The sequence below is a fragment of the Phascolarctos cinereus genome, unplaced genomic scaffold (genome assembly GCF_003287225.1).
Source record: "Phascolarctos cinereus isolate Bilbo 61053 unplaced genomic scaffold, phaCin_HiC Scaffold_4;HRSCAF=312, whole genome shotgun sequence".
In the NCBI taxonomy this organism is placed as follows: Eukaryota; Metazoa; Chordata; class Mammalia; order Diprotodontia; family Phascolarctidae; genus Phascolarctos; species Phascolarctos cinereus.
Window position 1 is genome coordinate 409,921,477 of NW_027555847.1, and position 18,570 is coordinate 409,940,046.

Genomic DNA, 18,570 nt, shown 5'->3' on the forward strand with positions numbered 1-18,570 from the left:
GTTTCCATGGTTCTTTATTAAATTTAATTTTTATTATATTATGATCCGAGAAGGATGTATTTAATATTTCTGCTTCTCTGCATTTGAATATAAGGTTTTTATGCCCTAATATATGGTCAAATTTTTAAAGGTGCCACATACTGCTGAGAAAAAGGCATATTCCTTTCTATTCCCATTTAATTCTCTCCAGATGTCTCTCATATGTAGCTTATCTAAGATTGTATTTGTCTCCTTGACATTTTTCTTATTTATTTTTTGGTTAGATTCATCTGGTTTGGAGATGGAATAGTTGAAGGTCCTCACTATTATAGTTTTGCTCTCTATTTCTACCTGTAATTCATTTGGCTGTTCTTTAATAAATTTGGATGCTATACCATTTGGTGAATATATGTTTAGTATTGATATTACTTCAGTATATATGGTGCCTTTTAATATAATGTAGTTTCCCTGCTTATCTCTTTTAATTAAATCTACTTTAGCTAACTTTGAGATCATGATTCCTACCCCTGCTTTTTTAATTTTTACATTAGCTAAAGCATAATAAATTCTATTCCAACCCTTCATTTTTACTCTATGCTTGTCTCTCATTTTTCTTGTATACAACATATTGTTGAATTCTGGTTTTTGATCCATTCAGTTGTTTCCATTTTCTGTGTGAGTTCATCCCATTCACATTCAAAATTATATTTATTAATTGTGTGCTTCCCTTTATCCTATTCACCCTCATTGCTTATCCTTCTTTCTCTCTCTTTTTACCCTCCCCCTTCCTCAGAAGTCTACTTATTTCTGACCACTGTCTCCCTACTCCTCATACCTTTCTAAGAGTCTATGACTTATCCTATCCCCTTGCCCTCCTATTTCTCTGTAAGTTAAGAAGACTTTTATACCCAACTAGATGTATATGTCATTCCATTTTTAACACAATTCTGATGAGAATAAGGTTCCCTTCCTGTCTGCCCTTAACTCCCCAGCCCCACTGAAATGTTCTTTCATTTATGCCTTTTTTTTTGTATGAGATAATTTGCACCATTTTACCTTTCCCTGCTCTCCTTGACAATCTTGCATTGGAAGTGTTAGAGTCCCAGGGATGGGGAACCTGTACCCTTGAGGCCACATGTAGCCTTCTAGGTCCTTGATGCAGCCTGTGGACTGAATCCAAACTTCACAGAACAAATAAATTCCCTTAATAAAAGGATTTGTTCTGTAAAACTTGGACTCAGTCAAAAGGCTGCATATGGCCTTGAGGCTGCAGGTTCCCCACCTGTGTTAGACCATATCTCATTGTAAGGGGATGAAGGGGATACCTTAGTTTAGAAATGCTTGTTGATCATGTCTCAATGCTGAGATGACTTACAAATCTCTCTCTCTCTCTCTCTCTCTCTCTCTCTCTCTCTCACATATCTCACTGATATATAACCAGGCTCAGTTTTTCCATTGAGGTTCAGTTCTAAATCACTAACTTCTTATCAGACATTTTATTTTATTTTTAATTTTTATTTGTTTTAACTGGGCAATGGGGTTAAGTGACTTGCCCAGGGTTACACAGCTAGTATGTGTTATGTGTCTGAGGCCGGATTTGAACTCAGGTCCTCCTGAATCCAGGGCTGGTACTCTATCCACTGCACCAGCTAGCTGCCCCTCTTATCAGACATTTTAAAATGGATGTCTTGTACACATCTCAAACTCAACTGAAATTTAACCCTGCTCCAAACTTCTCCATTTTTGTCGAAGGCACTACCATGCTTGCAGTCAGTTTCCTCATCATTGAAATAAAAGGGTCAAAAGAGATTGCCCTCTTCAATCCCTTCCAACTCTAAATCTATAATTCTATAATTTTACATCTTTTTTTTGGGGGGGGAATGGTAATGAGTTTTGGTTGAGAAAACCTAGCTCACAGAAATATAAAGCTGATACTTCAAGCTTATATTTTATTTCAAGATTTTAAATGAATGTTATTTTGCATGGCCTTACTGGTCTATTGATCAAATTGGCATTAAACAGAATAAGCTTTAATAAAATGGAAAGGTAAAGGTAGAATCCCTAACTAAAGAGGTTTAAAAAATGAAATCTTAATCTCAATGAGAGTTGTGAAAGATTATGCCAAAACAAGGCCCTGATAGCTCTTCTGTGATTTCCCCTTTGTTCTTAGTAATAGCTGAAATTGTGTTTTAACTCCAGGAATTAACACCATTAGTTACTCTGCAGGTTGAGACCAGTATTCTACTTGAAACAATGCACCTCACAGAAATTAATGTTATTTGGTTCAAAATATTTTGTGAAGTGATTTCACTCCACAGCCATTCTAGTAAAATAAATAAAATGGTTTCCAGAATATTTTCAGAAGAGAGTTCTAGGCAATTTTCAAAGGAAGAAATGAATCAACAGTGACACAAAAAATGCTCTAAATTACAAATGATTAGGGAGACAAGACAACTTCAAAGTTCCATCTCACACCTATCAGACTGGGAAAAGAGAAATGACAAATATTGGAAGGGTTATGGAAAAACAGGTACACTAGAGCATTATTGGTGGAGCTGTGGCTTTGGCTCCAAGGTTTTTAGTCAATATTTTTCAATATAAGCCACAAGACCAGTCATAACTAGAATTATAGAATTGGAGTTGGAAGTGACCTCAGTGTCCATCAAATCTAATCTTGTTCCTGAATACGTATCCCCTGTACAATAAAGTTGCAAGTGGTTATCCAGCTTTTCCATACAGACTTCAAGTGAGGGGGAACTCACTGCCTCCAGAGTCAGCTCATTCCACTTTTGGATAGCTCTAATTATGAAGAAGTACTTCCCGATATCAGACCTCAATCACCTCTCTAGAATTTCTGCCCACTCTTTCTAATTATGCCCTGTAGGATCAGATAGAATGGGTCTAATTTGTCTTCCATATGAAAGCAATTCAGATACTTGAACTATAAGCATGCTTTCCTCACTTCACTTCTCTAGTCTCTCCTTTACCTTATGCATAAGGGAAAAAACAAAAAATAAAAACAAACAAAACTCCTTTATTCCTATAGTAGAACAAAAGTCATTTGAGGCATAATTGTATTTTATAACTATATCTTCCCTTATGAACTAATAAATTAAAACCTATTCCCCCACCCCTCTGAAGCATGGTTGTAGGTAGGTGTTTTGGTTTTGGTTTAAATTGAAGACCACATTACTCAATCCATCAGGCTATCATTGTGTATTAGCCAAATCACATATATCTTTGAACCTCTTTCCTCAGTTCTCTGGCTTCAACATTAACTATCTGAATCTTGGAACTCATACATCTGAAAATAGAGCTTTCATGTGCTTACTTTTAAGCAGCAGGACACCATGGCATTTGCCTTGTAACATGCCACCCTTCAAAACCAGTAAGCTGACAGGAAATTATTCAGGCAGCTAAATGTTATAATGCAAAGTACTATGTGTTTCATTTCATATAAGGAACAAATTCTGCCTCTTTAAGACACTAGTTTCTTGTGGATTTGACATATTATAAAAGAACAGGTGCTCACAAGGTTACCTTATTACAAATTTCCCTGAAAGGAATTACAGGTTATTATTATCTAAAACCAACAGGAATGGCCCAAGTTGTTCACTCTCAATTCCAGTGAAGGGGGCTAAAGTGTTTGTTGATGAATACTCGATCCAATTCTGGTTCTGAGCAGGAAGCATCTAAAAATTCTTTCGTACAAAAGGTGGTTTTTCTTTTCTTAGGAGCTTATAAAGTTATTTACTTAGGCATGGCTGTTTCATAATTCTCATAAGCAGTTCATTCTCAAATGGAAGATTTTCCTCTGACACTATCTGGTCAAATAGAAAAGACTCCCATGTTGGTATTCTCTTTAGTGCAGGAATACTTAACCTGGGGTCCATGAACTTATTCTTAAAGAAATATTTTTATAACCATATTTCAATACAATTGGTTTCCTTTGTAAACTTATGTATTTCATTTTATCCATTTAAAAACATTCTTCTGAAGAGTCCATAGACTTTACCAGATTTCCAGAGGGGTCTATGACACAAAAAAGGTTAAGAATCCCTCTTCTCAGTTCTGTAAGGATATTACCAAAATTTGAATAAACTGTGAACAGTTTTCAGTTTTGCTTTCACTGATCCCCATTCAGGCCTCAAACTAAGAAATAATCCTAATGGGGGACTCATTAAGTCTCGTTTCATAAAACAATAATTTAGTCTATTTTTCTATTGTTCCAAGTAACTCTTTTCTGCTTGTCCCTGGTCCCCCAATTCTCTAACAGCTATCAGAGCTTAACATGGGACCATATGCCTCATCCGAAAGGAGCAACAATTTGTTGACACATTTGGCCTCCCATAAGTACCTAATGTGCCGATGGATATTTAGTTCCAGCTTTACTCTGTGGCTTCCCTTCTCCTCTGAAACTGGCTAGTGAAATCAAGTTATTAAAGCAACCAGGCTTAGAGTGATCTGATAAATCACCTTGTCTAGGAAATTAGGCTTCTTTTTAAAATACTAATTGAAGTGATGTATGTTTTAATTAAAACAACATCTGTCAGGATCTGAAGAAACATTTTCAGCCTAATAGAGAAAGCTCATCTCTAGAATTCCTTCAGAATGTGTAGCTTTTCAAAGGATAACATGAACTTTATATATTCCTAGGAGCAAAAAACAAAACAAAACAAAACAAAAAACCCCACCAATGTATCCCCTGGCTTGCATTCTTAGCTGGCTCTCGCATGATTCTTTTCCCAAGTCATAGACTGTCTTACTTTGGGTCAAGAGTACAGTGTTGGAGAATAAGGTAGTTGATAAACCTAGATTCTAGTTCCATGCCCTATGTCTGTTCTGAGGAATTGGGGGTGGGGGATGAGCTGGGGTGGGGGGGAATACAGAGTAACTCATGAAACAATTTACGAATAGATGAAAGAGTTGGGACCTTTCTCACCGCAGGGATTACCCACCATGGCTCAAATTTTATATTATTTAAAGTGATGAAATGATGAGAGAAAGTGGAGGCAATGAGTATAAACTACTTATAAACTGTGAAAGAAAATGCAGAAGAAAATATGATTAAACTATATTTTGAAATATTTAGAAAAGTTGTAAGAAATAATTTCATTAACATGCAGAATTTTCTATACCTGATTACAGGTTTTCATGCCTATATGTAGCAGTTATAATATCTATAAGGAATATACTATTTTTCACTTCATTGAAAATCTCAGAAAAGGAAGCTTTTTTTTTTAGATAGAAGAGATTTAGAGAAAAGCTCGGGTTTTACAAAAAAAGAAAAAGGAAAATTTGCAGCTGTGGTAGAAAAAAATGAATAGCTAAGCTCTTTTTAGAAATTTTGTTCTGTTTTGGTGAGTTTAATTTTTTAAATTCTGTACTTCACACTAAAAAAAGAACATTTCCTTATAGAAATGAGAACAAAGAAGATTATGTGAAACTGAATCACCATTACATATAATTTACTTTTAAAAAGCCACATAATAAATTTAATATGTTAACTATCTTGTCCTTGAAAAATTAATTATCCCTATGGTTAGTGTCCATTTTGTCATATTCTTTCATTTTATTAAATTATTGAATGTGTTTTTGAGGAGTTTTAGGAATATATGTTATTTAAATTCTCTTTAATAGCATGAAAGGACCTGCAGTATGTTTACTTTTGCTTCCAAACTGTACAACAGACATAATATGACACAAAGATGTCTTGCTAAAAGATGAAAAACTTGCAAGAAAAATCCACCTCACCCTCAAAGACACATCTTATTTTGGCTCATCCTGCTTCTTAACTCTGGGCCTAAGGAGAAAATTTGGTTGCCTATCTATATGCATTTAGTCAGCTGTCATAGGGGGAAAAGGCCTCAAGATGTCATTATTCCAACCACAGAATAGGGACATAAATCAAAAGATGATCCTTAGATGAACATACATCTTGACTTGCAAATCATAGTAGGAAATTGATCAACTTCTTCTATTGGGAGACACAATGCTGTGTATGGATAGAACGTTGGATTGAGTATTGGGTACCTAGGTTCAAACTACTACTACCTTTGTGATCTTAGGAAAGCCGTTTCACTTCTCAAGGCCTCAGGTTCCACAACTGTAAAATAGGAGGATTTGGCTAAGTGATCCTTAAGGTCCCTTCCAGCTTTAGCTCTGTGATACTTTGATCCTACAATTTATACTTAAAGTCCTAACAAGATAAAGTGATGGATGTTTGGGTCTGGAAATACACAAGTAGGTGATGCAGACGGGGAAGAATGCACATCATATTGCTGTGGTTTTTAAGGATGAAAATGTTGAAGAAAGCCATCTAACAGCATTCAACCTTGCACATTTAAGCACCCTATCGAAAGAAAATGGCATGTGGCCAATGGGATGCAGGAGCTCTGTTAATTCTGCCAATATAAACCTTACAGAGGAGAGAACACTGCCAACACAAATGTTTGACAATCACCAATCCATAGAAATTTAACAAGAAAATGTTGCTATTTTAAAACTAACCTAAAACCACTTAATTTAGCTGCAGAATGGAATATATCCCTAGATTTAAAGAGGTTTAAACTTTTTGCTCTAAATCTACTTGATGTTGTGAAAGGTTCCTTTTCTCCTTACTCATTCTTTTTTTAAAATTTACCGTACTCTCTCTTGAGCAATTCTTCATGTTGCCAGATATATTCTCTTGTACATTCATTTGTTAATTCATTCATTCATTTAATCATTCATCCATCAGATACATATTGAGCACTCAGGACAAGAACAATTCTATGTAATGTAAGACATTGTTGGGATGGTGTATGAAGACATCATGAGGATTGATTCACGCCCTCTAGGGTTCTAATGTATACAGAAATGGCTCTATGAGCTCTCTGATAAGGATGTTCCTCCTACCAATGGAGATCCTCATTCCTCTCACCTATGTATTCTGTGCCATCCTAATCCATACCATCCCACAAATTTACCAAAGGGAAGGAGAGAATTAGAATCAGCACTGGAGTCTTACCTCAATTCCTTTTTCAACAACACATGAACTATTTTATTAGATTTTGATTATTTCACCACAATATTCCTAACTATTCTTTTCCTAATTTAAGAAGCATAAAATTTAAATCTGATCACCCAAAATATTTCTTATCACAGACTGATAGCTGGAAGGGACTTTTGAAGTTATCTAGAGCAAACCCCTCATTATAATGATTGCACAACTGAGGCTTAGAGGGGGAAGTGACTTACCTGAGGTCACATGGGTAGTAAGTAACAGAACCAGGATTCAGTCTCATATTCTCTGACTTGATCCAGTTCTCTCTTCACTATCCCATTTTTTTTTTAAGCTGAGGTTTTCTATCTTACCTAGGTTGGAAGTACAGTGACCACTCCTAGACATGATCCAACTACTAATTGGCTCTGAAATTTGACCTCCTCCATTTTCAGTCTAGGCTATGTTATCCATCCTTTGGCAGCCCAGTGGTTCCTCACTCCTGGTGGCTTGTCACATTGGTGCCTTAGTGCAGACTACTCAGCCAAATGCCTTGCAGTTCAGAACTCCTAAACTTGAGAAGCCTACTAGCCTCAGGATTACCAGTAACAGTGACCACAGGCATGCATCACTATGTCCAACCAATTATACCATTCCAAGGTTAGTGACATACAGGATGATGCAACAAAATTCCAAGATAAAGAAATATTGTAAAAAGTTCCTTGATTTTTAGAGGATTTACTTCACACTACAATTCATTTGAACTCAATTTTACTGTATGAGTAAGCATGAAAGTTAATTTAGCTACCAAACCACTAACAATCATGACTTCCCTTTAAGAGGAATGAGAGCAGTCAGTGTTTTGCTGAGATTTGGCAGTTGCCTACCCTAAGCTTTAAAGCAGCAGTAAGTACATATTAAGCACCTACTGTGCGCCACGGACCATGGAGATATAAATCTATGTCCTTAAGAAATTTACATTTTATTGAGACAAAAGAAGGGAGAAGAAACATGTACCTAGAAAATGAAATATATCCCAAGTAATTTCCAAGATGATGCCACTAGACCCTCAGGCCATGAGGACAGGCTCCCTGTAGGAAGTAGGAACCAAGCTGAGCTTAAATAGCAGCTAACAGTTCTGAGGTCGATGTGGCAAGAAGGTGCATTCCAAGATGGCCTGTACAAAGGGTCATAGGTGGAGATGGAATGTTATTCATAACAAAAAGCAAGTAAACTAGTTTGAACACAGAATGCCTAAAAGAGAATAATATTTCATAAGCCTAGAAAGGTTGGATTGTGTTAGATTGGGATTGACACTAAAAGTCAGAAGACATGATTATTTATTTTATCAGAGAGGCAATTGAGGGCCACAATGGATGATACCATTGAATAAAAACATCTTCCCCCAACTTGCTGTAGAAATTAAACTGAAAATACAGCTCAGGTCTCTTCATTTTCCTTCTTCCATGGACCAAATATTAACATGAACTTCCCCTTTTAGGCACAGGGAATGCTGTGTTCAGAGCATCACAAGGTAGATATATAGGGAGATCCTGGGTCTTTTGAGTTAAGACTTTGTTTGCTTATGTAGCCTCAGCTTGATCAGGTCCACAGGGCCTCTGAATACTAATGAAACCACTCCTTAAAATGGACTACATAAACAAAGCTCAAAAGGGTTTGCAAAACTCTAAAATGGACACTTACCTACCTACCCATTCACTCTACTTCTCTGTTCCCTTTAAAAAATTAAAACAAAACTGAGTGAGTAACATTTGTATATCATTGAAGAAGTCAAACATCTTAGAGCTATAGATGCCATCTACCATAGAAGTAGATAGTAACATTTACTGGCCAAGGTAAAAGACATCCCTTTAAAAATCTAGTTGCTATTAGCAACTGTCTTCCAGTGGCTATCATGCCAAAGAGGGTTTCTCCAAATCCAAGGGAAGCTCAGAGATCCCTCATTTCCTCTTGACACTGAAGTACATAGGCTGTCCATTGGTAATTGCTTGCTCTCACTGTATGACCAGCCTATTTTCTTTTTTGATGTCTTTCTTGGGATGACATTCATTATTCCTGTTCTTCATAGTTCTCTGTTACACATTGCTGCCTGCTCACACTCTCCATCTGATTCTCCATTGACCTCAGAGTGACACTCATTTTTAATTTATTGAAATCTATAGCATTCCAGGGCTCACAGCCATACAAGGTGGGGTCTTCATTAACAGGGAGTATTTGACCTCATTAAAGGAACTTACTCCACTTAACTTTAGGATCCACTGACTGTTGCTCCAGTGTAGACTCTGCATTTTCACTGGCTGTCCCCCCTGAAATGCTCTCCCTCCTCACCTCTGCCTCCCAGTTTTTCACAAGTCAGCTAAAATCCCACCTTTGTCACATGTTAAGCTAGTAGCCTTTTTTTTTTCCTGAGATTACTTTCACTTTACCATGTACGTATATAATTATTTACATACTTTCTCTTCCATTAGAACATGAGCTCCTTGAAGGCAGGAACTATTTTGACATTTCTTTGTAAACATAGTGTTAACATAACACAATGCCGGGCATATAGTAAGTGCTCAATAAACACTTGTTAACTCTTTTTACTATAAATTCTTAAAGACAATCCAGCTCATTCCCTTCTTCCTATTTAGTTATAGGCCCAACCTGTTGTCTATCTGTAGCATCTATCAAAAATACCTATTTTGTTATCTACCTATCATCTATTATCCATGACTATATCTCTATCTTTACACATGTGTGCATATGCAGATGTATTTATACACATACTAATGTATAATCTACACATGTCATCAATTTAAAAGTTAATAATCTGGACAATAAACATTCTTCTTCCACTTTGTTTTTACTGAAAGGATGGATAGAACAAACTCTTTTAAGTGATTATCAATATCATCCAGAACATTCTACAGTATTGTGGGACTTGATACAATGATCACTGTTATTTACAAATAGGAGAAAATGGAGGCCCTCAACATTTATAGGAAATATCTTTTTCAACTCTGATTCATTTTTTTTTTTTAGGCAAATAGGATTAAGTGACTTGCCCAGGATCACACAGCTAGTAAGTGTCAAGTATTTGGTCTGAGGCCAGATTTGAACTCAGGGTCCTCCTGACTTCAGGTGCTCTATCCACTGTGCCACCTTAGCTGCCCTTTCTTTTTTGACTCTGAACTGGATTTTTGCCATGACAATGACAATCACCTTTGACAAACAATATTATGACTCCTTTTTATGTAATATTATGTAATATTAATGACCACATTGTTGTCAGTTGTCTCTATTATAATTTCTAAGAAATCTTGAACCATTTTGATTTATATATCAAAATGATTGGAAGAGAACCTTTAATGTAATGTTTTGCTCTACCCAAAGGCTTTAAAAAGATTATCAACAAAGAACACGCACAATGGGAAAATGTATTCTCTATATATTTTAGTCAATTGTGTGTTATTGTGAAATATCTCTTGTGAAATCCTTCTCAGCCATGGAGATGAACATGAAAACGTTAGAGAGTATTATTAATAATCTTACCCAGGATACCACTATGCATGAGTAGACAATTCTCATAAAAATATATATAGCTGAAGAGGAAGGCATCAACACTGGGAGTTTATTATATATGTTGATACTTATTCTCTATCACATTTTTCAGTCTTAACAATTTCTAAAACTTTTTCTATGTCTTTGATATCTCCCTTTCATTTAGGTATCTGCTTCCTCATTGTCCTCATGATTATGTTTCCTATAGATGAACTTCCCTATGTTTATAAGGTCTAATCCAAGGGATATCACTATCTTCATTCTCTTCCATTTTTATATTATTTCTGAACATATACCTAGGCTTGTGATGTTAGAATGGGCAGCTATGTGGTGTAGTGGACAGTGTAGTGGGCCTGGAGTCAGGAAGACTCATTTTCCTGAGTGAAATCTGGTCTCAGACACTTAACAGCTGTTAAGTGGGCAAATAACTTAACTTTGGTTGCCTTAGTTTCCTCATCTGTAAAATGAGCTGGAGAAGAAAATGGCAAACCACTCCAGTATCTTTGCTAAGAAAACCCCAAATAGGCTCACGAAGAGTTGAATATGACTGAAAAACAACTGTACAACAACGATGTTAGAATCCAAGTGTGGTAGCTCTATTGTTCTTAATGGTTAAAAATTTGTTATAAATTTTTTTCATATCTTTTCCATCTTTCTTTTATCACTTGTACTCATCCTAATTTTCCTAAATGCCCCCAAGATGCTTATTTATTTATCCCGTCAAGCTTTCTTTAAAACTGGTTTTACCTTATACTTCTCTCTATTTTTCAAGGTTATACTACTCATGATTTTCCACCATCCTTTTCTTTATGATTTTATGAGTTTATATTCTACTCTTGTGTTGTCCTTGGTTGTCACAATACTATGCTTGTTAAGTAAGTCAAGTATTCACTTAGGTCTTTTTTAGGCTCTTATGGTCTCCTCATTACGAAAGTTGATTTGTATCAGTTAAATGTAGACATACGTAAAAATAAATAACACATCTTAATGATAAAAAAGTATGAGAGATATCATAGTGACAAAGTTCTAAATGAAGTTCTAAATAAGACTATACTTGTATATATTTTTAGGAGGGTTGAAACTTTAATTATGGATTGAATGGAAAGGGAAGTCTTCATAAAGAAAATACCTTGACCTTGAAGGATGGGAAGACATTGGAGAAGGAGAGAAGTCTAAAGGGTGGAGCATGGCGTGAATGATACAGTGGAATGAGTACTGGACTTGGTGCCAGATGACCTGAGTTCAAACCCTTTCTCTCTCAGTGACTTTGGCCAAGTCACTTCCCTTTAATCAAGGTTTCTGAACTTTTTTGTGGGTCATGGACTCTTTTGGTAGTTTAGTGAAACATATGGGCCTCTTCTCAGAAAAATGTTTTTAAATGCATAACATAAAATACATAGTATCACAAAGATAACACAGACCAATGTCATAGAGGATAAGAGGGAAGAGATTGGTTGTGATCTGACTCGTTCAAGGATATACCTACACAGATGACAAAATCACAGATCCACCAAAGTATCAAATTAATGCTATTGAAATGGGATGGGAAAACTAACATTTCCTTTGCTCTAAAAAGAATGCTGATAGAAACCAAATTCCTTGTACTTAAATGTCACCTTGCTAAAGATGGAGCATCCCAATCCTATAATGCATATGACTGTGATTATTTTACATCTATTTTTACATGATTGACTCTATTTCTTGCTTGATGACATCTGATTTTAGAGTTCTAATTTTATACGACCAATATGGAACTCCAACAGTTGCTACTTAGCAGAACTGACTCCAGAAACCGAAGGGAAAGGATGCCTAGAAGCCATAGCACTTCTCAATGGTTCACTATTACCTTGTGCTTTAACCTTCTCCCCTCCCCCACCAAATAAAACACATGATTCCCTCCAATTAGAATGCAGGCAGGTGACTGAATAGCTATTGATTTGTTCCAAATCTCCTGGAGTTAAAAAGGGAGACTATTGATAGCAAAGCACCAATGTCATCTTATACAAAATAACTCTATCCAAGGAAGAGGAAAGCCCAGGTGAGTGAGTAATTAAGATGAAATGTTCAAAGTTGATATCTGATACTGACATGTAAAATCAATATGGTTCTAAATTTGAGAAAAAGGTAAAATGGCTTTTAATGTACTTTAAGCATAGAAGCTAATGAGGTTAATTGGGCAAATATTCAAAATCCTCTTGTGCCATATTTAAATAGCTCTCTATGACTAACATTTCATGCCAAATCTTTCTCACTTCACTAGGGCCATTCTCCACATCTTCAACAATTCAGAATGCTTCTAAAAAATATTGCAGTCTTAGCATTTGTTTTGTTGTTGCATGTTCTATGACTAAGAATTTTTTGAGCACAAAAACAGAATGGCAGTTTAAAATTGTGATACATTTTTCATTTTCTTAAAATGATTCCTTTTTCACCTTATAATATTATCTCTAATTTATCCTGCAAATCGCTTGTTTGTAAATTGTTGTTTGTGTGTTATCTTCCCCATTAGACTGTGAGCTCCTGGAAGGTAGATATGTTTCACTTTTCTTTTTATCCTCAGACCTTAGGATGTGCTTTGCACCAAATAAGAGCTTAATAAATGCTAATTGACTTGATTCCCAGTTGCAACAGATAGCTTTTACTTTTTTAAAGGAAAAAGCTAAATTGTAGAGAAATGCTAAAAATAAATTTTGTTTTCTTGATGGCATCACTGCATTATAATCATCTATCTGTGCTTCCTGGACTCCTTTTCCTCCTCCTGTTCCCTAACTGTGGACATTTCCTAAGATTTCTTCCTCATCTCTTTATTTTCCATAAGTGACTCTGTGTGATTTCAACTCTAGGAACATAATACCTGCCCCCTCCCTCAATTTCCCTGAGGATAAGCTTATCACCTGAAATCTTATCATCTTATATATTGACTCAACTTATGATACTCACTACTTTTCAGACACTTACTAGCTGTGTGACTCTGGCAAGTCACTTAACCCTGTTTGCCTCAGTTTTTTCATCAGTAAAATGAGTTGGAGAAAGAAATGGTAAACCACCCCAGTATCTTTGTGAAGAAAACCCTAAATGGGGTCACAAAAAGTCAGACACTACTGAACAATAAACCTTTTCAGTACCCTCAGTTGCCTCTGACTGGAGGCCCAGAGAGCAGAACAATAAACTTCCCCCAAAGCCTTTCTTTAGAGAGGGCTCAGAATTTTCCAGGTAACTTCATTTTCTATCAGTGGTCCTGCCTGTTTTCAACTTTAGGAACATCATGCTAGCTAGTACCTCCCCACCCGTTTCAGCTTCCTTTTCTATATTGTCTTCCCCTATTAGATTGTAAGCTCCTTAATAACAGGGACTTTTTTTTTTTAAATTTGTATCCCCAGTGCTTAGCACACAGCCTGGTACATAGAATGCATTTAATACATATTCACTAACTATTGTCTGTTTTTATGCATACACTCACTCAAATGGACAACAACAAATTCTAGTGGCTTCAACTATAACCTGATTTCTCTCTGGAGGTCCTTTTCTAGTTGAGGGACAGCTTCTCATGCATAGTCCTGTGGGTCATCTTAATGATGTTCGAAAAACTGGCTTCCCTAGCAATCTGGAATGATGCTGAAAGGGTTATAAAACTGCGCATACCCTTTGACCCAGCAATACCACCAAAAGAGATAAAAAACATTTGTACAAAAATATTCATAGTGACTCTTTTTGTGGCAAAAAATTGGAAATTGAAGGGATACTATTGCGCTATAAGAAATGATGAGCAAGGTGCTTTCAGAAAAACTCGGTAAGACTTACACGAACTGATGCAGAGTGAAGTGAGCAGAGCCAAGATATTGTGCACAGTAACAGCAATGTTGTACAATGATCAATTATGAAAAAGAAATGATCAATTTTGAATGACTTAGATTTTCTTAGCAATACAACGATCCTAGAGAATTCCAAAGCACTGTGATGAAAAATGCTATCCACCTCCAGAGGAAGAACAATTGTAGTTTGAATGTAAATTAAAACATACTATTTCTCATTCTCTGTGTGTGTGTGTGTTTTGAAGTCTGTGTTTCCTTTCACAACATGACTAATAAGGATATCTCTTTTGCATGATTGCATATGCATAACCTCTATCAAGTTGCTTAGCATCTGGGGGGGGAAGGAGGGAGAGAGTTTGGAACTCACAATTTTGGGAAATAAATGTTAAAGATTGTTTTTACCTATAATAGGGAAAAAAGTGTTATTTCAAACCTCCTAACCCCCCCCCCCCCACTGGCTCCCCTTCCTTGGATTCTACTGAAAAGAGAGCTGGACTTGGAACCAGAAAACCTCTTTGAATCCCTACTGTCCTTCACCGGATGTGTGACTTGGACAAGTCATTTAATGTCTTTGAGAGTCAGTTTCCTCACCTGCAAAAAGAAAAGGGATCTCTAAAGCCCCTTCTAGCTTTGAATTATGTGGTTACAAATTTCTTACAGTTCCAATAATGGCACCAATATTATCGCGGTATCAATATTATCTTAGTTACTCAGGTTTGACAACTCAGTGCTCTCTCCTTATTAGAGACAGTGTGGCTTGGGACCTCTCTGAACCTTGGTTTCCTCATCCATAAAAAACAAGTTGGTTTAGTTAGCTAGCCTCTAATGTTCCTTCCAGCTGTAAATCTATAATCCTATGGTCTTCTATAGTCACTATATGAATAAGTCTGGTTAATCTTTCCTTTGAAATATTTTCTCATCTCTATCTCTTCCATTCCAGGCACATACCATCAACCTACTCACAGTCTGAATAATAGCAAAGCTTGTCCCAACTAGTCTCTCTGTCTTCAGGCCTTAGTGCATTCCCTAAAATCTCTATGGAACATCAACATCAGGTGAAATTTCTTACATGCCACTATCATCATGTCATCCTCTCCCCGCCCCCTGCTAAAAACAAACAAAAAAACTAGAGTAGCTCTTCTGTTGCCTACAGAAAAATGTCCAAACTACTTTCCTAGCATTCAGTCCCCAGACAAACTGGATCCTTTCTAGTTGTCCAACTACCACAACACAAAATCTCTACTCCAGCCATGCCAATATCTTTTTTGTTCCCTATTTATTCCAGATTTCACTCACATTTTTCAATACACTTAGAATTTATTCCCATATCCTCTGTATTTATCTACATTTTACCCATCCTATAAGGTCCTCCATCAATGCCACTTCTTTAATGAAATTTTCCCTAGGCACACAGATCTCATTTCTCTGAACTTTAACAGTGTCCTACGCAAATTAACTCTTGTCTTGAATTTTTATTTGACTGATTTACATGTACAAGTCTTATGAAATTGTAACTGATAAAACTATAAGTTCTTAGAGGGTAGGGGTCATGACTTATACTTTTTGTGTGTTCTTCATAATGCTGAATAAACACATCATGCATCAACTAGAAATAATCAGTTTCCCAGCAATCTCTCTTGTTGAATAACACATTTCCCTACAGGTCAAATACAGTTAGTACAAATATTATTGTGATGAAAAATCCTGTCTAACAAGAAAACTATTCTAAGCTGTAGTTAATGGTCTACTTTGACAATATGATGAAACAAAATGCCCCCAAGCCAAAAGAAATGAGATGGTAGCCTTATTGGTCATGATAATGTGAGTTAGCTCATCTTATTTTCAAGTCTAATCCAAAAGATATCACATGAATAAATGTCTTTTTATACTAAAGATATGGTTGGCTTTCATCTTAGAATGAGGCATTTTAAAAATATATATAATTTAAAGAACTACCAATCTCAGATATAAAGCTAAACACCAAGCTCAAGAACTATAATAGGGATCACCTTTTTTGATAAAGTTACTTTTGCCAAAATCAGCATAGTCATGGAACCAGTAGGGAAAAATTCCTCTTTTTTTTTTCTTTTCTTTTTTCTTTCCAATCTGGAGGCAGCAGAGGTTGTAAAGGAAGTGGCAATGATAGTGTCCCAGACACAGGCCTTTCTCTTGTGGACTATGGTATGAGAAGCCCAGCCTTCTGAGAGAAGGGGAGAGAACACCAAGGATTCACCTGCCTCCTGAAGGAGGCTGCCCTCATGGACCAAAAGGGCAAACAATCACCTTGGGGGGAGAGGGAGGGATCAAGTGTCCAACTCTAAGGCAGGGCAGAGAGTTCGTTCACATACCAAAATAAATTCCTCTGCTTCTTATATTGTGTCTGTGCCTGATAAAAAAGAAGTTTCTGAAAACAAATTGTATTGTTGGAATTAATCTTCTTTGTTAACTGATCCATTCTGGCATTTTCTAAGGGATTTCATTAAAGAGAAAAAAAAAGTAAAGCGAGGATCATTTTTTAATAAAGATTAAAATTAAATAGCTGGCTTAATCTCTAACAAATAAGATACTTTAATAAATAATGAGACTTTGATCTTAAGGATATTCCCAAATTCGTGGAGTAGGTGCACTTTAGAAATGAAATAACCAGAAAGAAATTAACAAGAATATGATGAGTAGTTTCTCACATTGCATACTTTGACAGTTTTAATTATCAAGGATTAGAAATGTCAACAATTACACTTCCTATATTTTATAAATCTGAACTTCAAAAATAAACTTTTTAATTTTTTTAAAGTTCAATTTCATTCTTAACATTTGGGATTTGTTAAAAAACATTTTTAACTAATCATTATTTGCTACTGTAACTTTTATATTGGAGCTAAAGACAGGATGGGGTATTGACTTGATTTTTCAAATACACTGCCTTAAATTAAAAAAATTATAGTTTGACACTGTTAATCACTCTTTCTTGGAAAACCCTTCCTTCCTGGATCCTAGTTCTTCTGATTTTTTTCCCACCTGAGCCAGTTCTTTGTCATCTTCCCAATCTTCAAATGAGGTAGACTGAAATTTTAAAACAGTAGATTGGAACCAAATTTCTTTTCCCCCATCAACTTTCATTCATGATTTAAATAAGACGAAAACATAAAAGGTAAGCAGAGGACATTCTTCAAAATTAGGCATTTTCACAATTCACATTAGTGCCAAATATTACCATTGCAAACTTGAGGAATATGGATCATAAAGAACATACCTATTAATTCTTTATTTCTGACATCTAAGGCCATATTCCGTAAAGCTGTTGCAACTGCACATACCACCCGATCATTGTCTATTCGCAGCAGCTCCACTAGGATTGGTAGACCTTTTTCTTTTCGGACAGCAGCACGAATATACACTGACCACTGTTAGAAAGAGAGACAGAGACAGAGACAGAGACAGAGACAGAGAGAGAAAGAGAGAGAGAGAGAGAAGAGAGAGAGAGAGAGAGAGAGAGAGAGAGAGAGAGAGAGAGAGAATGCTGTTTATAAATATCGCAATATTGTTTTTCCACCCCCTCAGGTTACTACATAGAGAAGTAAAGGGAGTTGTGTTGATAGATTACTCTTAATGCTTTAGGAACACTACTGAACATTTCTGTCCTCAAATGAGTTTCAATTATACTTCATTTTCCCCATGCCACTATTTCCATTTTGTGGTTTGTGAGTTATTTAATAGATGTGTATTTTCAGTGCTCTAAAATGTAGGCATGTAAGAAGAGAAGGTAGATTCGGGAAATTTTTAAAAAGATGAGACAAGAACTTTGGGGAAGGAAAGACCTAGAATAAGTTTGAATATGGAGCACATTTAAGAAGAGAAGAGGGGACAATACTTGCAGAATTGAGTTCTAGGAGACAGTTGATTGGGAAATAGAAAATAAATTATAGAGAGGGAGAGGTGGAGCACAGCAAGTGATGAGTAAATCAGGGAGTATAAATCAAGTTCATAGATTTTACTTTATTCTTTGTACCCTCAGATCGATAGCTCCACAATCATAACTTTTAAAATTTTTAAATGAAGAAATATATAAAAGTTAGCTTTGGCCCCTTGTATGACTTTGTAGAATTGTTCTCATAGCTAATGTTTAACAAATTCATAGGATCATAGAGTTAGGGCTGCAAAGGGCCTTCGAAATCATCCATTGCAACTGCTCACTTTACAGGTGAAAAAACTGGGGCCTGAAGAGGTAAAGTC

At 36.0% G+C, this 18,570-nt stretch overlaps 1 protein-coding gene across 3 annotated transcripts in view; it reads right to left on the minus strand.

Annotated features, from left to right (window-relative positions):
• Positions 1-18,570, minus strand: part of CTNND2 (catenin delta 2) — a 1,167,765-nt gene that overhangs the window by 108,915 nt on the left and 1,040,280 nt on the right. For all 3 annotated transcript variants that reach the window (XM_078153315.1, XM_078153314.1, XM_021004430.2), the window contains one exon: positions 17,591-17,741. In XM_078153315.1, the coding sequence (XP_078009441.1) occupies positions 17,591-17,741 (151 nt within the window). The remainder of the gene's footprint in view (positions 1-17,590; positions 17,742-18,570) is intronic.